At 41.1% G+C, this 22,996-nt stretch overlaps 1 protein-coding gene across 6 annotated transcripts in view; it reads right to left on the bottom strand.

Annotated features, from left to right (window-relative positions):
- Positions 1 to 417: 417 nt before the first annotated feature.
- LOC137656743 (CAP-Gly domain-containing linker protein 1-like) overlaps positions 418 to 22,996 on the bottom strand; it is a 57,856-nt gene continuing 35,277 nt past the window's right edge. For 4 of the 6 annotated variants that reach the window (XM_068390985.1, XM_068390986.1, XM_068390987.1 and 1 more), the window contains 5 exons: positions 20,949 to 21,117; positions 20,229 to 20,388; positions 19,527 to 19,625; positions 6,983 to 7,280; positions 420 to 1,691 (listed from right to left, as the gene is read on the bottom strand). In XM_068390985.1, the coding sequence (XP_068247086.1) occupies positions 1,317 to 1,691; positions 6,983 to 7,280; positions 19,527 to 19,625; positions 20,229 to 20,388; positions 20,949 to 21,117 (1,101 nt within the window). In that variant the 3' untranslated portion in view covers positions 420 to 1,316. Of the gene's footprint in view, positions 1,692 to 6,982; positions 7,281 to 19,526; positions 19,626 to 20,228; positions 20,389 to 20,948; positions 21,118 to 22,996 lie in introns of all 6 variants that reach the window. The other 2 variants (XR_011047013.1, XM_068390989.1) reach the window with 2 other exon arrangements.

Genomic DNA, 22,996 nt, shown 5'->3' with positions numbered 1-22,996 from the left:
ACATTGGTAAGGGTGAAGTATCAACGTCAGTCATGTTGAATTAACGACAATCACTTCGAAAAACACTGGGCAAAACACTTATCAACTTAGCGGGCAAGTCCAAAACAGAAGGATGACCTGGTGAGCGCGAGTGGTAGGTGTCGGTAGGGTAACCCAACTGTATTCTCTAGGGCCTGTCACGGCCCTCCCCCTTTGATGAAGGGATTATCTAAATGGAAGACAGCCTGTGAATAGTGTTTTACAAACGCCCTTGTTAGATATACGACACCAACAAGGTGCTCGCGCGAGGGTTGTAACCTCTGCATTCCATGCTTTTAATTTTCTCTGGTATATTTGGAAGATTTATATCAGAAAAAGTACAAAGAAGGACTTTTTCGCCGGCCGTCACAGGTCGACCCAGAAATAATAATAATAATAATAATAATAATAACAACCTAACTTTAAATCTCTTATAAACTAATTATAAAAAAATCCCATTAATAAAAAGTAATAAAATAAAATTTGAACACTACAGATCTTTCCATGACACATACCAAATTAACTTAAAAGATCTTTCTAAAAATAAAAAAAACTTAAAAACCTTAAAGATACCTCTTGAAATATACAAAATAAAATTTACAAAGATGAGACGTAAAGTTCCACTTCTAGAAATTACTTTAGGTGTCAGGTTTTAATGATCATCATCTAATAACATTAGATAATAATTTCTTAGGATTTGAAAAGAAAAAGTACTGTATCAACATACATACATCAGAAGGTGGTTGTAATATGATCAAAACACAGAAACCAATTATCGAAAGCAATAGAAAAATACTTCAGGAGCATGCGTTTGAGTACCGCAGTAACTGCGGTATACTTAAAAAAATAAAATCAATGCTTGAGTGGCTATCAAACACATTCAAAATGCTCCATACCTAAAATACATGTCATTTCCTTTAATCTTTCTAAAGGCAAAATACAAGGAAAATAAAATCAAGGCTTGAATGGCTATCAAACACATTCAAAATGCTCCATACCTAAAATACATGTCATTTCCTTTAATCTTTCTAAGGCAAAATACAAGGAAAATAAAATCAAGGCCTGAATGGCTATCAAGCACATTCAAAATGCTCCATACCTAAAATACATGTCATTTCCTTTAATCTTTCCAAAGGCAAAATAAAAGGAAAATAAAATTTTTCATGCAATAAGAAATGGATACCACTATGTAGTACTGAAATAAAAAGATAGTTATTCATGAAATATTCCATATAACAGAAAAAAAACACTTATAAAAAACATTTCCTTATATAACAAAATAAAAAAAACATTCATATTCAATAGTAGCATTCTGCATTTCTATCGACTTTAGGCAATTTACTAGGCGATACCTCAGTCTCTTTGCAAACAACAAGAGTACGTTTCAATACAGTAATTTCCTTTGCTAAAGAGCTGTGATGACGTCCCATAAACTGGTTGGTTGACCTTTCTCTATTGCAATCTACTGATCTTGAGCTAGCATTATGCTGGGTTGCACTAAAGGAATGCATTACTCTTGAAGGACCTCTACCAGACGAGTGTTCACGAGTGACCTCTTCTTCTGCTTCTTCCATTGCCGTGACTGAATCACTATCACTGTCATCACTGGATTCATTCCGATTCATACCTATGAAGCCACCCAACTTATGTAAGGGAATTCCAGAATCTATAACCTGAAAGGAAAATTTCACTTGTAATAATCCGGTATATATATACTAAAAGTTAAAAAAAAAAGTTAAAGTTGCGGGTTTTAGGTCTCCACTGAGACGATTTACATCGTTCTCCTCGGGCGACCATTAGCCAGCAGTTATCACTAGTCCCCTCTAACCTCACCCCCAGGCGCCACCCTGGGAGTACCCCCCGGTAGAAGGTCTCACGGTATTCGCGTCCCTGGCGGGAACCAAACTCGGGACCTCTGCAGTAGAAATCCGTGACGCTACCAACCTTGCTATCCGGATCATATTATTTCAAGATTTTTCCGATATTCATTGCTATTCCTTCAAAGTGGGTATCTGTTTGATGGGGGTTCGAGAAACACTCAAGCTTGAGAGTTTCTTGTAGTGACTGCAACCTCACCATCCTTGTGAGCGAACTTTACAATAAACTTGAAATTATTTTTGTTTTGACCTTTTATCAATTTTGTAATTTTTTTTTTACTTTACATTTTGTACTTTCTAAATTTAATAATGTATTTTTTTCGTCACTGGAACTTTTCTTTCATTTTGGATCACTTTCAGCTTCATCTGGGCCTACTAGAATAGAAAGCCTCTTAAAAAAAAAAAAAAAAAAAAAAAAAAAAAAAAAAAAAAAAAAAAAAAAAAAAAGAAAAGAATCCAAAGGAAGTTTGTTTTTGCTTGCTTCTTAAAATGTTCCTAAAATGACTCTGACAAATGTCATTAGCCTGGTTAAGAAGACAACCTGTGAAAACTTTTTCTTGGTGTCTCTTTTCTACAAGAGCCACCATTTTATGGTAGCCAGCTAGATCCTCCTTAATTTCTGCCATTGTCAGTTGGTTCCCTCCTCCTCCTCGCCACATGAGAACTGTTCCTCTTGGTACTCCTCGATGAGCTCCTTATTGTCGTCCTCATCGACTTCCAGACCCATTGACGCCCCGAGTGTAACGATTGCGGCAACCTCAGATTGAACATCAGGTTCAGGATCGTCAACCTTTTCGGCATTGGCATCGGCTTCAGCTTCAGCTTGGCCTATGTGGAAGCCCTCAAAGTCTCATGCGGAGACGGTATCAGGCCACACTTTCCTCCACGCAGAGTTCAGGGTGCCCCTCGAAACCTCCCACCAAGTTGTATCGACGGTTCAGAGGCATATCACAACATCGAAATGCTCCTTCCAAGATTCATGAAGGCTGAGGTTTGTGTTCTATGATTTCGAAAAATCTCTTGAAGAGATATTTTGTGTTGTTTCTCAAAGTTTGAAATCACTTGCTGGTCCATGCGCTGGAGGTGTGGGTGTTAGGCAGATGATAGAGAACCTTGATGAATGAAAAGATTTACCCACTCAGTGAACAAGGTTCTTGTTACCCAGGCTTTGGCGTTAGACCTCCACATCAACGAAGGCTTTTCCTTAATCACTTTGTGGGACTTGAAGGTTTGAGGAGCCTCTGAATGATACACCAGCAGGGGTTTCACCTTACAATCTCCACTTGCGTTTGCACAGAGTGTAAGGGTAAGCCTGTCTTTCATAGGCTTATGCCCGGGTAGCTTCTTTTCTCATGCAGTGATGTATGCCCAACGAGGCATTTTCTTCAGTTTTGTCCCAGTTGAAGACTTGGTGGAGACTGTAGCCTTCATGGACAGTCAACTCGTCGAACATCTCAACAAAGGCTTCGGCCGCTTTCGTGTCAGAGTTTGCAGCCTTTTCATGATGCACCACCGAACGAACGCCAGACTGTCTCTTAATTTTTCAAACTGGCCCAGAGAAACCTTGAACTCTAAGGGTGCCTGCTTCGATGTCTCTTCTGCGTCGATTTCAGCCTGAGCGCGCATCTATCTATATCTATCTATATACCAAAGCACTTCCCCCAATTTTGGGGGGTAGCCGACACCAACAATGAAACAAAACAAAAAGGGGACCTCTACTCTCTATGTTCCTTCAGCCTAATCAGGGACTCAACCGAGTTCAGCTGGTACTGCTAGGGTGCCACAGCCCAACCTCCCACATTTCCACCACAGATGAAGCTTCATAATGCTGACTCCCCTACTGCTGCTACCTCCGCGGTCATCTAAGGCCCCGGAGGAAGCAGCAGGGCCTACTGGAACTGCGTCACAATCGCTCGCCATTCATTCCTATTTCTAGCACGCTCTCTTGCCTCTCTCACATCTATCCTCCTATCACCCAGAGCTTTCTTCACACCATCCATCCACCCAAACCTCGGCCTTCCTCTTGTACTTCTCCCCTCAACTCTTGCATTCATCACCTTCTTTAGCAGACAACCATTTTCCATTCTCTCAACATGGCCAAACCACCTCAACACATTCATATCCACTCTAGCCGCTAACTCATTTCTTACACCCGTTCTCTCTCTCACCACTTCGTTCCTAACCCTATCTACTCGAGATACACCAGCCATACTTCTCAGACACTTCATCTCAAACACATTCAATTTCTGTCTCTCCATCACTTTCATTCCCCACGACTCCGATCCATACATCACAGTTGGTACAATCACTTTCTCATATAGAACTCTCTTTACATTCATGCCCAACCCTCTATTTTTTACTACTCCCTTAACTGCCCCCAAAACTTTGCAACCTTCATTCACTCTCTGACGTACATCTGCTTCCACTCCACCATTTGCTGCAACAATAGACCCCAAGTACTTAAACTGATCCACCTCCTCAAGTAACTCTCCATTCAACATGACATTCAACCTTGCACCACCTTCCCTTCTCGTACATCTCATAACCTTACTCTTACCCACATTAACTCTCAACTTCCTTCTCTCACACACCCTTCCAAATTCTGTCACTAGTCGGTCAAGCTTCTCTTCTGTGTCTGCTACCAGTACAGTATCATCCGCAAACAGCAACTGATTTACCTCCCATTCATGGTCATTCTCGCCTACCAGTTTTAATCCTCGTCCAAGCACTCGAGCATTCACCTCTCTCACCACTCCATCAACATACAAGTTAAACAACCACGGCGACATCACACATCCCTGTCTCAGCCCCACTCTCACCGGAAACCAATCACTCACTTCATTTCCTATTCTAACACATGCTTTACTACCTTTGTATAAACTTTTCACTGCTTGCAACAACCTTCCACCAACTCCATATAACCTCATCACATCCCACATTGCTTCCCTATCAACTCTATCATATGCTTTCTCCAGATCCATAAACGCAACATACACCTCCTTACCTTTTGCTAAATATTTCTCGCATATCTGCCTAACTGTAAAAATCTGATTCATACAACCCCTACCTCTTCTAAAACCACCCTGTACTTCCAAGATTGCATTCTCTGTTTTATCCTTAATCCTATTAATCAGTACTCTACCATACACTTTTCCAACTACACTCAACAAACTAATACCTCTTGAATTACAACACTCATGCACATCTCCCTTACCCTTATATAGTGGTACAATACATGCACAAACCCAATCTACTGGTACCATTGACAACACAAAACACATATTAAACAATCTCACCAACCATTCAAGTACAGTCACACCCCCTTCCTTCAACATCTCAGCTTTCACACCGTCCATACCAGATGCTTTTCCTACTCTCGTTTCATCTAGTGCTCTCCTCACTTCCTCTATTGTTATCTCTCTCTCATTCTCATCTCCCATCACTGGCACCTCAACACCTGGAACAGCAGTTATATTTGCCTCCCTATTATCCTCAACATTCAGCAAACTTTCAAAATATTCCGCCCACCTTTTCCTTGCCTCCTCTCCTTTTAACAACCTTCCATTTCCATCTTTCACTGTCTCTTCAATTCTTGCGCCAGCCTTCCTTACTCTCTTCACTTCTTTCCAAAACTTCTTCTTATTCTCTTCATATGACTGACCCAATCCCTGACCCCACCTCAGGTCAGCTGCCCTCTTTGCCTCACGTACCTTGCGCTTTACTTCCACCTTTTTCTCTCTATATTTTTCATACTTCTCTATACTATTACTCTGCAGCCATTCTTCAAAAGCCCTCTTCTTCTCTTCCACTTTCACCTTCACTCCTTCATTCCACCATTCACTGCCCTTCCTCATGCTGCCTCCAACAACCTTCTTGCCACATACATCACTTGCAATCCCGACAAAATTTTCTTTTACTAACTTCCATTCCTCCTCTAAATTACCAGTTTCTCTTACTCTCACCTCATCATATGCCGTTTTCAACCTTTCCTGATATTTACTTTTTACCCCCGGTTTTATTAGCTCTTCAATCCTCACTACCTCCCTTTTACATCCACCTACTCTATTCCCCCACTCTTTTGCTACAACTAATTTTCCTTCCACCAAAAAATGATCAGACATACCGTTAGCCATACCCCTAAACACGTGCACGTCTTTCAATCTTCCAAACATTCTTCTAGCATGAGATCACTAAAAATGGCGCTGACCTCCTGGCAGATCATCGTTTCGGCGATCATGTCTCCGGCGATTTTGTTGTCCTTAATCCAAACAAGCAGCAGTCTCTCTCCATCTCATCATGGATGTGGCTCCTCTTGCTGTTTTAGGATCGTTCCTATTGTAGACCAATTTCAGCCATATTCCTCGGCGATCACACTTAACGGAATACCAGCCTCATATTTCTTGATTACAGAATTTCCATCTTTGTCTCCATAGGAAGCATCCTCTTCTTCTTTCCCTGTATATTAGCAACTTTCTTGGGACCCATGGTTGATAAATTAAGAAATATCGCAACGCGATATAGTAGTCATGTAAGCGAAATAACAAACACAAAGATAATGCATAAAATATCGCTGTCGAAACTAAATGGAAAATAAACGCTAACGCGTAGATGCCTGATGGGATACAGTAGAGTAGATTCTCACCAATAGGAGAGGAGGATCTTATAGCAGTAACTAGAATCTGAGTAAGAAGATAACCAATGGGAGCACGGGAGGATGGTGACTGAGTTTATGGGCGCAAATGTCCAGGGACGTAATTGTCCGGGATCCAAATGAACGGGACGCAAATATCTGGGATGCAAATCTCCCGCCACCGTAAGAAACATATACAAAGTAAATGGTCAAAAATCAATATATTTGGATCAAAAGGAAACTGCAAAATTTTAAATAAAATTTACATTCCTACACAAGGCATAGTATAAGTCGTAACACTAATATGAAATTTCTTTAAAAAAAAGTTGTTTTTTTAACCTTAGCGATATTGATAAGACAAATTTAAACGTGACAGGATTAAGAAACATATAAAAATTTTAACACAGAAACAAATAAAACTTTTAACAAAGAAACAAATAAAAGTTTTGACACTCACCTCCTTAGGTGTTGGAGGGGCTGGATTTCTCTTAAAAGTACGGGGAGTGGAGAGACCTCCTCCACCTGAGGCATAGGGCCTACGATTATCTACCCTCGTAAAGCCTCTCCTTTCCTCCTCCTCCTCTGGCTTTTTGGCAAATCTTTGTTCTGCTTCAAATACCTTTGCTGGTGTGGGAAATGTCTTCCAATGTTGAAGCACCTGCTTAAGATTCCCTGAAGCATGTACCCTTTCAAATGAGGGTGGCTGAAACTGACTGTAAGTCCTGTTCTGGCTTGACTGGACCCCTGCTTTGCTCCTAAAAAAAATTTGACACATTAAAAATATTTTCCATGATTATTAAGCCTTTTACCACCAAAATGACGTACAGGTATGTTTCACAAAACTCACCCCTTTACCCCCATGGACGTACCAGTACGTCCTTGCAAAAAATTGCAATTTAAAATTTTTTTTTGCATATTTTTGATATTTTTTTTGAGAAAATTCAGGCATTTTCCAAGAGAATGAGACCAACCTGACCTCTCTATGACAAAAATTAAGGCTGTTAGAGCAATTTAAAACAAAAAATATACTGCAAAGTGTGCTGGAAAAAAAAATAACCCCTGGGGGTCAAGGGTTGGAAATTTCCAAATATCCCGGGGGTAAAAGGTTTAAGTTGTAAAACTGAATGTTTTAGCTCTTCATTATGGATTTGAATAGTGAAGGAAATTATGAATCATAATAAAATGTGGAAAATTGAGTTACAGTACTGAAAACTTAACAAAGAAGCACGAGTCATTTCAATGCTGAAAGTTAATATTTCTAGGAAAAGCACAAATACAACTGAACTTGACCTCAATCCTATTATCATTATTACTATAGTCCATTTCTTTTAGCAAGGCATATTTGCACTGACTCGCATTGGTGCCCTTTTAGCTCGGAAAAGTTTCCTGATCGTTGATTGGTTGGACAAGATAATTCTAACCAATCAGAGATCAGGAAACTTTTCCGAGCTAAAAGGGTGCCATTGCGAGTCGGTGCAAATTTGCCTCGCTAAAAGAAATGGACTATAGTAATCATAGCTAAGAAACAACCACAATTAGGAAACAGACTGCTATAAGCCCAAGGGCCCCAATAAGAAAAGAAGGCTTGTGTAGAAAGGAAATACTATAGATTAGTAACTAACAGCTTGTAAATGAGAGAAAACAAAATAAACTATATAAAAATTAGTAACAATGTTAAATCCAGTTCATAAGCTATTTACAAATTTTGAAACGAGACTTATGTTAACCCGTTTAATGGAAAAGCATTTGCAGCAAGTTTGAACTTCTGAAGTTCCATCGATTCAACTACCAGATTGGAAAGATCATTCCACAATCTGATCACAGCACGAATAAAACTTCCAGAACATTATGTAGGTAGTACTCTGTATTCAGCCTTCTGACGCAGAAGGCAAGATTGTTGAAAATAAAAACAAAAACTATTATAGTATTATATACTGGATGGTACAATTTAAAATGTACAAGGAATTAAGTGAAGACCAGGGACGAGGAACTTAGTAGGCTGCAATCTGTACTGTAATAACAACATATTTCAGTACAGTAATCGTTCGGCTATTGCGGTCTTCCATTACAGGTTACCCTGTAATAGCTGAAAAACCATGAAGTAGATACTGTAGAGAAAACTACAGAACTATATTATTTTAATTATTCATTCCTATTTCTAGAGAGGCTAGAGAGCTTGCTAGAAATAGGAACGAATGGCGAGCGATTGTGACGCAGTTCCAGTAGGCTGTGCTGTTTCCTCCGGTCGCCTTGGATGACCGCGGAGGTAGCAGCAGTAGGGGATTCAACGTTATGAAGCTTCATCTGTCGTAGATAACAGGAGAGGGTGTGCTGTGGCACCCTAGCAGTACCAGCCAAACTCGGATGAGTCCCTCTTCAAGCTGAGCGGTACGTAGAGAGGAAAGGTCCATTTTTTTATTTGTTTGATGTCGGATACCCCCCAAAATTGGGGGAAGTGCCTTGGTATATGTATTTATGTATAAATGTTATTTTTATTAATAAAATAAATTTTTGAATATACTTACCCGGTGATCATATAAGCTGCAACTCTGTTGCTCGACAGAAAAACCTACGGTCAAAATACGCCAGCGATCGCTATGCAGGTGGGGGTGTACATCAACAGCGCCATCTGTCGAGCAGGTACTTAGTACTCCAAGTAAACAAAGAACCAATTTTCTCCTCGGTCCACTGGGTCTCTATTGGGGAGGAAGGGAGGGTCCTTTAATATATGATCACCGGGTAAGTATATTCAAAAATTTATTTTATTAATAAAAATAACATTTTTCAATATTAAACTTAGCCGGTGATCATATAAGCTGATTCACACCCAGGGGGGTGGGTAGAGACCAGCATTACATGTTTACATTATCGTGACCTAAGTATTTTCTATTTCATTTTAGCAGTTATTCAAAATAACAAACATAAAATAAATAAGTACCTGGTAAGGAAGTCGACTTGAACAATTACTCTGCCTTTTTAAGTACGTCTTCCTTACGGAGCCTCGCGATCCTCTTAGGATGCTGAGCGACCCCTATCAAGGGTTGCAACCCATACAACAGGACCTCATCAAAACCTCTAATCTAGGCGCTTCTCAAGAAATGACTTTGACCACCCGCCAAATCAAGTAGGATGCGAAAGGCTTCTTAGCCTTCCGGACAACCCAAAAACAATAATAAAACATTTCAAGAGAAAGATTAAAAAGGTTATGGAATTAGGGAATTGTAGTGGTTGAGCCCTCACCCACTACTGCACTCGTTGCTACGAATGGTCCCAGAGTGTAGCAGTTCTCGTAAAGAGACTGGACATTTTTAAGATAAAAAGACGCGAACACTGATTTGCTTTTCCAATAGGTTGCGTCGATTATACTTTGCAGAGATCTATTTTGTTTAAAGGCCACGGAAGTTGTGACAGCTCTAACTTCGTGTGTCCTTACTTTCAGCAAAGCTTGGTCTTCCTCATTCAGAAGGGAATGAGCTTCTCGTATTAACAGTCTGATAAAATAGGGTAAAGCATTCTTTGACATAAGCAAAGATGGATTCTTAACTGAACACCATAAAGCTTCAGACGGGCCTCGTAAAGGTTTTTAAATAGAACTTAAGAGCTCTTACAGGACATAAGACTCTTTCTAGTTCATTTCCAACCATACGATAAGTTTGGAATATCGAACGATATTGGTCAAGGCCGAGAAGGCAGCTCGTGTTTGGCTAGAAAACCAAGTTGTAGAACATGTAGCCGTTTCGGATGAAAATCCGATGTTCTTGCTGAAGGCATGAATCTCACTGACTCTTTTAGCTGTGGCTAAGCATATCAGGAAAAAAGTCTTTAAGGTGAGATCTTTCAGGGAGGCTGATTGTAGCGGTTCGAACCTGTCTGACATAAGGATTCTTAGTACCACGTCTAAATTCCAACCAGGTGTAACCAAACGACGCTCCTTCGTGGTCTCAAAAGACTTAAGGAGGTCCTGTAGATCTTTATTGTTGGAAAGATCTAAGCCTCTGTGACGGAAGACTGATGCCAACATGCTTCTGTAACCCTTGATAGTGGGAGCTGAAAGAGATCGTTCTTTCCTCAGATATAAGAGAAAGTCAGCTATTTGAGTTACAGAGGTACTGGTCGAGGATACGAATACTGACTTGTACCAGTTTCGGAAGATTTCCCACTTCGATTGGTAGACTCTAAGGGTGGATGTTCTCCTTGCTCTAGCAATCGCTCTGGCTGCCTCCTTCGAAAAGCCTCTAGCTCTCGAGGGTCTTTCGATAGTCTGAAGGCAGTCAGACGAAGAGCGTGGAGGCCTTGGTGTACCTTCTTTACGCGTGGCTGACGTAGAAGGTCCACCCTTAGGGGAAGTGTTCTGGGAACGTCTACTAGCCATCGAAGTAACTCGGTGAGCCATTCTCTCGCGGGCCAGAGGGAAGCAACTAGCGTCAACCTTGTCCCTTCGTGAGAGGCGAACTTCTGCAGTACCTTGTTGACAATCTTGAACGGAGGGAATGCATATAGATCTAGATGTGACCAATCTAGTAGAAAGGCATCTATATGAACTGGTGCTGGGTCCGGGATTGGTGAGCAAAATATTGGGAGCCTCTTGGTCATCGAGGTTGCGAAGAGATCTATGGTTGGCTGGCCCCAGGTGGCCCAAAGTCTCTTGCATACATCCTTGTGGAGGGTCCATTCTGTTGGAATTATTTGTCCCTTCCGACTGAGACAATCTGCCATGACATTCAAGTTGCCTTGGATGAACCTCGTTTACTAGTGATATGTCTAGACCTTTTGACCAGGTGAGGAGGTCCCTTGCGATCTCGTACAATGTCAGAGAGTAGGTCCCTCCTTGCTTGGAGATGTACGCCAAAGCCGTGGTGTTGTCCGAGTTCACCTCCACCACTATGCCTTGAAGGAGAGACCTGAAGCTTTTCCAGGTCAGACGTACTGCCAGTAGCTCCTTGCAGTTGAAATGCATTGTCCTTTGACTCGAGTTCCATAATCCCGAGCATTCCCTACCGTCTAATGTCGCACCCCAGCCTACGTCCGATGCGTTCGAGAAGAGAACGTGGTTGGGAGTCTGAACAGTCAGGGGAAGACCCTCTCTAAGGTTGATATAGTCCTTTCACCAAGTCAGACAAGACTTTATCTTTCCGGAAACCGGGATCGAGACCGCTTCTAGCGTCTTGTCCTTTTTCCAGTGAAAAGCTAGATGGTATAGAAGAGGACGGAGGTGTAGTCTTCCTAGTGACACAAATTGATCCACGGATGACAGTGTCCCTACCAGACTCATCCACAGCCTGACTGGGCAGCGTTCCTTCTTCAGCATCTTCTGAATGGATAGCAGGGCTGGGGGCTGATCGTCTTGTTCAGCAACGTCCTCATCAGAGGGTTCCTCATCTGAAACTGATGAGGAAACGGCAACGTCTGACTCGCTGAATCCGGTCGCACTGGTGGATGCGTGACGGAGCCGGACGCAATATCATGGCACTGCTGCACAGTCTGTGAACTGTCAACAACCATGGGTGCGCGAGGAAGTACAGCGTCAACCCGAAACTGTCTAGACTGTCTGGGTTGTGCAGTCAACACCCTACCGGGTTGCTGAGGTTGACGCACTGCGTCACAACAAGTCACCTCTGCTGGTTGTTGAACGTCCTGAACGTCAACAACCACCTCCGAGCGTCGCTTAACGTCAACGTGCGACTGGCAACCCACACTGGGTCGCATCGGTGGAGGAACCACCTCAACTGGGAGACGCGAGTAGGTTACCTCAGCGTCAACAGGGCGCACAACCGGTTGGAAGGTTGTTGGCCAGAAGGAGGAACCACCTCAACTGGCAGACGCGAGTAGGTTACCTCTGCGTCAACAGGGCGCACAACCAACCGGTTGGAAGGTTGTTGGCCAGAAGGTTCTTCTCCGCATTTAAGTCCTCTATCAAGGACGCAAGCTTGGACTGCAAGTCTTGCAGCAAAGCCCATTAGGGTCTACGGGAGCAGGTGTGGCAACAGACTGGGTTAGCGACTGAGGCGGAACCATTTACCATCCCTGAAAGCCTTGTTATGTGTGACATAATAGTACAGCAAAACTTCAAAGGCTCGACAAAAGTTGAGAAGTTGACCTGTAAACAACTTGGAGCGTCTCCTGGCTAGGCGCCAGGGCGAGTCTCCCAGAATTGAGAAGTCTATCTGGGCAGAGGCATGAACTCCCAAGCCGAGAACTTCTCTCGTGTCCTATCAGACTCTCGCTCTATAAGCCAGTTTAAAAGAAGGGAAATCAAAGGCTGTATCCCTAAAACTCCTCCTGGTGCAAAAACCAGTCGCCTAGCCAACGTAACGCTCTCTAGGAGAGCGAGAGAGCACTAGCTTAAAAACAACGGCTTCGAAGTAGCTAGGCCTAGTGTAAGTTCTGACGTTTAGGCGAACGAGGAGCAGTAGTTACAAGATCCGGACGAAGATCCTTAAAAAATCATCATGATTTAATTAAAGTCCATAGGAGACTAAGCAGCTTAAGGCTCCTCTCCAAATGACAGAGTCCTCAAGGGAATATCAGTAGGAGGGAGAAAAGCACTTTCTCATCTACAGGAACCTTGTCCGATAAAAGCTAGGTTATCTCAGTGAGTCTCTCACTGGTGCATTAGTAGCAGACCAGAAGGCAACGTCATGTAACTGCTTGACAGTCTGTGAACTGTCAACAACTGAACTGTCAACCACAACAGGTGCGTGAGGACATACAGCACTGGTGCATTAGTAGCAGACCAGAAGGCAACGTCATGTAACTGCTTGACAGTCTGTGAACTGTCAACAACTGAACTGTCAACCACAACAGGTGCGTGAGGACATACAGTGTTCACTCGAGACTGCTTTGACTGTCTATACTGAGCAGTCAAAACAACTCTAGAATGCGGAGGTTGACGCACCGCGTCAAAACAACACAACTTAGACTGTTGTTGTACCTCGCGAACGTCAACGGAAGGTTCCGTGCGTTACTGAACGTCAACATGCGGTTGGCAGGGTACACTGGAACGCATGGGTGGCGGGACTCTCTCAGCTGGAGTGCGGCAGAAGGTTGCCCCAGCGTCCAGAGGACGCACAACCGTGGTTGGTTGTAGGCTAGAGGTTGGTGCAGTGTCAACCTTCTCCGCACGAAAGTCCCGCATCAATGACGTTAACTGAGACTGCATGGTCTGCAGCAAAGACCACTTAGGGTCTACAGGAGCAGGTGCGGCAACAGACGGTGTGACTGCCTGCTGCGGTACCGCTTTGCCTCTCTTAGGAGGTGAGCAGTCGTCGGAAGACTGCAGCGAGTCCGAACTGACCCAGTGGCTACAACTGGGCCGTTGGACTTGCGCGGAAGGGACCGACTTGCGCTTAATAAGCTGCGAGACCTTGGTCCATGGTTTCTTACGAGAAACCTCTTCCGCACACGAGAAATAAATGGGCTCTCTCGTCTTTGTGTGGGTGGGGCGATCTTGGGTAGATACGCCCGAAACCACGGAGGGAAACGTCTGTTCGTTGATCAAGGCCTGACGAACCCATAAGTCGTTCGACATTACTTCTCCCCTGGGCTTGGGAGCTTGCAAGAGGTCACGGACTAGGTGAACGACAGGCACGAACAGACGAACCCTCGGACGCAACACTGTAACACTTTGCGCATATCACTTTATCACTTCGATTTTCTGTTTTGCACTTATTTCACTGAAATCGAAACTTTTATTGATTTCTACCTGAAACACGCAATTCTACCCTTCATTAAAAGGTAGTAATTGCGAAATCAGTCGTATAATGCAGCTCATTAATACTAGCAAAAAACAGAAAACATATATAAAGATAAAAAATTCAGTGGCTGGGAAAGAGACTAAACACTAGTTCAAATAAACTACGTTTACAATCTCTCACCGCACATAGCCTGGGGACAAGAATAAAACCCTAGAAACGTTTTAAATTCTTCCCCGTACAGCGACTAGGGAGGAGATTAACACGAGAACAACGTTACCCGCTTGAACGGAACGTTTTCTCTCCTCTCTCTCCCTCCGTCTCTATCTCTCTCTTTCTTTCTCTCTTGATTTCGCACCTAAGAGAAGAGCCCAATTATATATCGTCAAAAAAACATGTTATTTGACTAAAGGAAAAAACTGAAAGGTTTTCCAAATAAAAAGTTCCTTTAATTTAGAATTTAAAACATTTAAGCTAAGAAAGAATGAACGAAATGTCAGAATCGATTTACTCTTACTGCAAAGTGAAACCGTGATACACTCTCTCTCTATCGTAACGATAGAGCGCACGTTGAACGTCCTGAACGTCAACAACTGCGTAGTCTAAAAAACTAAACGTTAGTTCATCTTTGAAAATAGTACGAAGACTTTCAAAGAAATTCTTTCATAAAACATTAAATCTAAAAAGTTTTAAATTCTTTAAAGGCTAAATACGATATAAAGGGCTCAACGTTGATTAACTTCGGTTCCAAGTTAGGACCGCCTACTATCAGGAAAGGTCGCATATAAACAAAACATAAAAATTTATTTTTATATGTTTATAATAAATGGAAAGTTAATCGAAGAGGCCTAATAAAGGCGGAGAGATATAAAACATATAGATCTATAACGTGTTAAGCAAAATTACTAAAAACCTAAACACACTTCCGTCTAAGGGAAGGGTCGGCCATTTAAAAGTGAAAGAGAGTCCATACTCTCTTTGTCACCATAATTAAATCTATCCAAAACGAGTTCAAGTTTTGAGATGAAGATAAAAACACCTGCTAGCGAAAGCTCAAAACTAGAATACCTGTAGTGTACTTCACCAAATAGTTGTGAAAACAAATCCAGTTAGTAACAGCGTATTAGTAGGTCTTGCCGGTAGCCCGACAGAGAGAAAATTGGTTCTTTGTTTACTTGGAGTACTAAGTACCTGCTCGACAGATGGCGCTGTTGATGTACACCCCCACCTGCATAGCGATCGCTGGCGTATTTTGACCGTAGATTTTTCTGTCGAGCAACAGAGTTGCAGCTTATATGATCACCGGCTAAGTTTAATATTGAAAATTAAGCTTTTATAAAACGGTTATACACTTAAAAATCGTTTTAAGCCAAAACTTATTTTTTACTGTAGATGCATCCTTACATACTGTATACTGTTAACCCTTTTACCCCCAGGCTATTTGGAACTTTCCAACCCTTAACCCCAAGGGGTTATTTTTTATCAAGCACATTTTGCAGTATATTTTTTTTAATTGGTCCAACAGCCTTAATTTTCATCATAGAGAGGTCAGGTTGGTTTCATTCTCTTGGAAAATGCCTGAGGTTTCTCAAAAAATTATAAAAAATATGCAAAAAAAATTTAAATAGCAGTTTTTTGCAAAGTCGTACCGGTACGTCCATGGGGGTAAAGGGACGAGTTTTGTGAAACGTACCAGTACGTCCTTTGGGGATAAAAGGGTTAAATGAAAATATCTAAATCTGAACACTCGGTAATGTATGTACTGCTCGCCGTTGAGCGAACTACATGCCCATATAAAGGGGCGAAAAAGTAGTTTTTTGAAAAATAAAAGGGATTTTGACGAAGGAAAAATCTATTTCTGGGGAGAGACCTGTGACGCCTGGTGAAAAAGTCCTTCTTTCTACTTTTTCTGATATAAATCTTCCAAATATACCAGAGAATAATAAAAGCATGGGATGCAGAGGTTACTACCCTGGCGCGAGCACCTTGTGAGTGTCGTGTATACATCAGGGGCGTGTGAAAACCACTATTCACAGGCTGTCTTCCAATTACATAACTCCTTCATCAAAGGGAAGGGCCGTAACAAAGACCCCAGAAACTACACTTGGACCACGCCACCGTCACCCACACGAACGCCTTCTAGGTCATCCTTCTGTTTTGGACTTGCCCGCAAAGTAATAGCTCTTTTCCATTGCTTATGTTTGTAAGCTTTTTGAAAATACCATCTACACTTTCCAAATCAGCGGAATATGGAAAACTACAGAATGAATTTTTTCTCTAGCTAATTGAGACAATCATTAGTTGAATTATAATTTGTAATTTACCACATAAAAGTGTGTAGTTTTTCCTGAAAAATACTTTTCATATTGTACTTGCCATTGATTTTAATAACACATCGAAATTTAGAGGTGTTTTATCACTGTTGCTGATGCACGCGATAATTAAAGATTTAAAGGCTGCTGATCAAAGAGCCTAAACGGTCGGAGAACCGAGAAATGCCAACAAGTGGGACAAAAGACTCAGAAACTAGTGTGACTGAGTAAAAACCTTCCCAAGGGAAGTGACCAATGTCAACGAAACCGGAACTCAAAACCAAAAACTAAAACTGCGAGTCCGTCTCCAACAAAAAACTTACCGACTCTAGGCTAGGCTACCCGAAACTGATACGAACTCAAAAGGATTTAAAAAATAAAAAATACTATGTAAATCTAGTTAAAATGGAGTCCAAAGCATCGTAATGCTAAACATTTGCTAGCTAACATGAAACTTAACCAAAAAACTAGTAAACACGAAAAAAGGACAATCAGGAACGAAACCCAACGCCATTGCTAGCTGGACTCGAAGCGCTCAGGCTTCCTCTAACACAAATGCTAAAATATAAGTCCCCGAAGGGAGCTAAAGCAATATTAGCACAAGCAAAAGACAAAGAGAGGTAGGTACTCAACTTTGACGAAGAAGAGGAGGCCATAACACAAAGCAAATCTTCTAAAAAAGGTGAAAGAGCGCCCACAAAAACCAATCGCACTGTAGCCACCAGCTGCATACAAAGGAATGAAGAGATGGAGTCGTATAGGAGCACCGAAAGGTGATAGGATATGTAATGGATCCTTACTTATCCTTCCCCTTAGAGGATTAGACTGGGTAAGGTCTGTTTGGGGGTACAGATATCTATGGTTATCTTAGGATACGTTCCTGATTATACACGATATCTTCGGATAGTCGTTTCCGGGGGTTGGAACCCCGTGATACCTGACGGTAATTCTCTTGTAATATCAATCGCAGAAATATTATACTGCAGAAAGTTGCCAGAAGAAACTTCCATCAGGACGACATGGCTATCTCACCCAAAAATAGGTTTTTCCTACGTCAAAATCCCTTTTAGGGCAAATCACAACCAATTTATTATTGTTTATATTTTGGGAGTGGGTTGAAAGTTGGGTGTGAGGAGAAGGACCAAAACGGCCACTGCCAATCTGTTATTACTTTAATACCTTATTAAACACAGCATCAAGTAAGTTATTTTTATTATTCTACTGTTTTCATATAATTTGATTAAATCTGTTCTTGAGCATAGCAAGTGCACGTTTAATTTTAGGAGTGTCCTATCAAATTAATTTCCAGTGAAAAGCTTAGTATTCCCAAGGGAATGTGTTGTCACCTATGTTGTTTATCCTCCTCATGGATTTTGTAATGCATAGAACTTTTGAGGATGGTGGATTAGGATTGGAATGGATTGGTAATAGGAAATTAGCTGACCTAGAGTATGCTGATGATGCTATGCTTATTAGCGAACCATCACAGAATAAATGATATATCACAGGGTAGGCTCAAGATAGATAGAAGAAAGACAGAGATGATGAGAATGGAATATGCAATGAAAGATAAAATATCATTGGAAGGAGAAAAGATTAATGAGGTAGAATCATTCAAGTATTTAGGAACTATGATCCATACAGTACAGGGTCATTAGGATTGGAGTTTAGCTGAAGATTGAAAAAAAAAAAAAAAATCAGACAATGACATGCTCAAGTAAAATTTGGAAATCAAATCACCTGAGATTACATATGAAAATCCGGCTATATGTTAGTTTAGTGAGATCAGTGAAACTGAAAGGAAAAAAATCTAGGTACATGCATGTTCCTAATAATTACATAGCCCAAGTTCGATTCCCTGGCCGACCGGAAGCTATTATCTTAAAGTTGATTCCCTCTTGGGTCTCTGATCCCAAGGTAGAAAGAAAACAGATATTAAGAGATGTATAATATATGGCTTATATGAATGTATGTATGTATGTATGCATGTATGTATGTATGTATGTATGTGTGAATGTGGCAATGTACAAGAAATGCATCCATGATTCAGTAATCACAAGTATGGACATGTGTTGTGGCATGACAATGAAACAATCTCCAACAGATTTAGTGAATTTCAGAACAAAGCCCTCAGAAGAATATATACCTCGGCACGCAGGACAGAGACCGCGAGGATCGGTTTCCTTCGCCGACATGAACATCGCCCTTCCGTGGCTGGACAAACCCACGTGATTGGGATCCTCAGGGGGCACTCACATATGTATGAGAAAAAGTTACAGAAAGTTTTGGCTTTAAACCAGTTGGGGAAATTTTATTTGGTTTGTTAACCCTTTTACCCCCAAAGGACGTACTGGTACATTTCACAAAAGCCATCCCTTTACCCCCATGGACGTACCGGTACGTCCTTGCAAAAAAATGCTATAAAAATTTTTTTCGTTTATATTTTTGATATTTTTTCGAGAAAATTCAGGCATTTCCAAGAGAATAAGACCAACCTGATCTCTCTATGACAAAAATTAAGGCTGTTAGAGCAATTTGAATAAATTATATTTCAAAATGTGCTTGAATAAAAATAACCCCTGGGGTTTAAGGGTTGGAAATTTCCAAAGAGCCTGGGGGTAAAAGGGTTAACGGAGGAGTGAGACAAGTCTGCACTCCACCGAGCCGAATTAAAAAGTGATGGTTAGTTGCTAGTGCTGGTGTGAGCGAGGCGTTAGCCTAACCCGCTCCTACCCCCGCTAACTAGCGGTGGGTAGTTACACATTGAGAAAAGCTTTATCGTCTAGTTTCAGCTTTGCCGAAATAAATATTCCATAGTATAAAGAGGTGAAGGTTTGTATTTTGCACTGGAACAAATATAAAATTCCTAAGCCCTCAAAAATCTGCGATGTAAAGGAGTTAGCGATATAGAACAATACTGTGCAAAAATAAAATGTAGAAGTTCAAACACAACTGAAGAGCCAAGCAAATATGTTTAAACAATCTATGAAGTACTCACATAGCTTCTCTTCTTTTACTTATTTTCTCCTTCAGGGACATAAAACTTCCTTGATAGGTAATTAAGTCATCCTTGGCTTTTTGAAGTTGTTCTTTCTTTCTGTGTAATAGTAGAAAAAATAAAACTTTTTAAAAAATAATTTTAATATCTTTTTTCTTCATAAATAAATTTTAGAATTAATTTATATTTTTCCAAGATATTCAAACCCTAGGAAAAGTATCTAAAATCTTCCAATGCTTTGTGAGGTGGAAGGTGGTTGAAACGTAGGTACAATGGCTCAAAGAGATGACTGTCACAGTTTTACAGTACCTTATCAACTTTCAATTTCTTTCAGTTTTCTTGTGTGAGGAAATATTTTATCCTTTAATCTTTGAGTAGCAACCCCTAACCAAACAATTTGGTAATGAAGCCCTTTTCTTATATTTTACTTAACTAGTCTTAACACAAAAACTTTATATGATAGAACTTTCATTATCACACAGCTAATCAAAATTTCTTTCCATTGACAAACAATATTATGTACTGGGTACTAATAATTTCGAGTTCGCTAAGATGAGGTCCCAAGAGTTAATAGGATAACTCCAAAAACATAGCATAGGAACATACTGCATCCGGCGTCCAATTCTCACATAACAGAGGCTGACTTAACTCTAACAAAAATCATGATTCTAATAAATAGAATTCAAGCAAAATGAAACTTACGAGTTAATCTCCTTCTCGATGTCTTCAGCTGATGTGAAATCCTCTGGAATGGGCTCAATTTGTGACCTACTTGACTCTAATTCTGAAATCTCCTCAAGAAGTAACTGCTTTTCAGCTTCTAAATATTCCAAGTTGTTATTCTCTTTCAATAGCGTGATTTCTGCAAAGTAGTAACCCGATTAACAAAACGTACCTTAAGGTCTTCGTGAACTTACCTTCGCCAACCAGTATAATCACAATTACTTGCATAATCACAAAAGTTTTTTCTCTACTAATATTTGAGATATAGAAAATCTACGTATCTATAAATTTTGTTTTGTTTTCGTTTGGTCATTAACCCTTTTACCCCAAAAGGACGTACTGGTACGTTTCACAAAAGCCATCCCTTTACCCCCATGGACGTACCGGTACGTCCTTGCAAAAAAATGCTATAAAATTTTTTTTTTTCATATTTTTGATAATTTTTTGAGAAAATTCAGGCATTTTCCAAGAGAATGAGACCAACCTGACCTCTCTATGACAAAAATTAAGACTTTTAGAGCAATTTAAAAAAAAAATATACTGCAAAATGTGCTGGGGAAAAAATAACCCCCTGAGGGTTAAGGGTTGGAAATTTCCAAATAGCCTGGGGGTAAAAGGGTTAAAGTAGTATATTTCTACATCTGAGCCAAAATATTAAAACCATAGTAGTCCTATATATAAAAAAAAGAAACTACTAACCACACATAAGACTCTTCTGCCGCAGCTCCAACTGAAGAAGTTCTTTATTTCGTGTCTTCTCTGCAAAAATAGCGGTGGGGTTGCTCAGCTTCACCTTCTGGTGAAGGTTCAAAGTTCTCTCGACTATCTCATTGCATAGCCTATCACACTCTATTTCTTCTTTGCGAGCCTGCAAATCAAACCATCTTAAAAGTAATAACATAGGGAAATACATACATACATATACCAAGGCACTTCCCCCAATTTTGGGGGGTAACCGCGGGGGCATAAAAACAAGAATAGCGCCAACGTTATCCCTGCGTGTCGTAAGAGGCGACTAAAAAGGACGGGACGAGGGGGCTAGGAACCTCCTCTCCTGTATCTACATCCTGTGAGACATTGACATAGGGAAATGTTATTTTCATTAGTAAAATAAATTTTTGAATATACTTACCCGATAATCATGTAGCTGTCAACTCCGTTGCCCGACAGAATTCTACGGACGGGATACGCCAGCGATCGCTATACAAGAGGGGGGTGTACTCACCAGCGCCACCTGTGGCCAGGTACTGCAGTACTTCTTGTTGACACCACCTCAATTTTTCCTCGGTCCACTGGTTCTCTATGGGGAGGAAGGGTGGGTCAATTAAATCATGATTATCGGGTAAGTATATTCAAAAATTTATTTTACAAATGAAAATAACATTTTTCAATATTAATCTTACCCGATAATCATGTAGCTGATTCACACCCAGGGAGGTGGGTGAAAACCAGTGTACATGAATATCAAGAAGCTAAGTATCCCGTATTTCATATTATCAGTTATTCAAAATAACAATGAAATTATAAGTACCTGGTAAGGAAGTCGACTTGAACCATTACTCTGCCTTTAATAAGTTCGTCTTCCTTACTGAGCGCAGCGTTCCTCTTAGGAGGCTGAACAACTCTAAGGTGCTGAAGTATAAAGGGCTGCAACCCATACTAAAGGACCTCTACACAACCTCTAACCTAGGCGCTTCTCAAGAACGAATTGACCACCCGCCAAATCAACTAGGATGCGGAAGGCTTCTTAGCCTACCGTAACAACCCAAAAACAACAATAAAAGCATTCAAGAGAAAGGTTAAAAAAGGTTATGGGATTAAGGGAATGTAGTGGCTGAGCCCTCACCTACTACTGCACTCGCTGCTACGAATGGTCCCAGGGTGTAGCAGTTCTCGTAAAGAGACTGGACATCTTTGAGATAAAATGATGCAAACACTGACTTGCTCCTCCAATAGGTTGCATCCATAATACTCTGCAGAGAATGGTTCTGTTTGAAGGCCATCGAAGTAGCTACGGCTCTCACTTCGTGGGTCCTTACCTTCAGCAAAGCAAGGTCTTCATCCTTCATGTGAGAATGAGCTTCTCTAATCAGAAGCCTTATGTAATACGAAACTGCGTTTTTGGACATAGTCATCGAAGGTTTCTTGATGGCACACCATAAGGCTTCTGATTGTCCTCGTATAGGTTTTGACCTTTTAAGATAATACTTAAGAGCTCTGACAGGGCAAAGAACTCTCTCTAGCTCGTTACCCACCATGTTGGAGAGGCTAGGAATTTCGAACGATCTAGGCCAAGGACGTGAAGGAAGTTCATTTTTTGCCAAAAACCCGAGCTGTAAGGAACATGTTGCTGTTTCGGATGTGAATCCTATGTTCCTGCTGAAGGCGTGAACCTCACTAACTCTTTTGGCTGTTGCAAGGCAGACGAGGAAAAGAGTTTTGAGAGTAAGGTCTTTGAAAGAGGCTGACTGGAGAGGTTCAAATCTAGGAGACATCAGGAACCTTAAGACTACGTCTAGATTCCAGCCTGGAGTGGACAAGCGACGTTCTTTAGAGGTCTCGAAAGACTTAAGGATGTCCTGTAGATCCTTGTTGGAAGAAAGATCCAAGCCTCTGTGGCGGAAAACTGATGCCAACATACTTCTGTACCCTTTGATCGTAGGAGCCGAAAGGGATCTAACATTCCTAAGATGTAACAGGAAGTCAGCAACTTGGGTTACAGAGGTATTGGTAGAGGAAACTGCATT

Source organism: Palaemon carinicauda, chromosome 17 (assembly GCF_036898095.1).
Source record: "Palaemon carinicauda isolate YSFRI2023 chromosome 17, ASM3689809v2, whole genome shotgun sequence".
Taxonomy (NCBI): Eukaryota; Metazoa; Arthropoda; class Malacostraca; order Decapoda; family Palaemonidae; genus Palaemon; species Palaemon carinicauda.
Note: the sequence above shows the minus strand (reverse complement) of the source record. Positions and strands in the feature narration are given on the sequence as shown.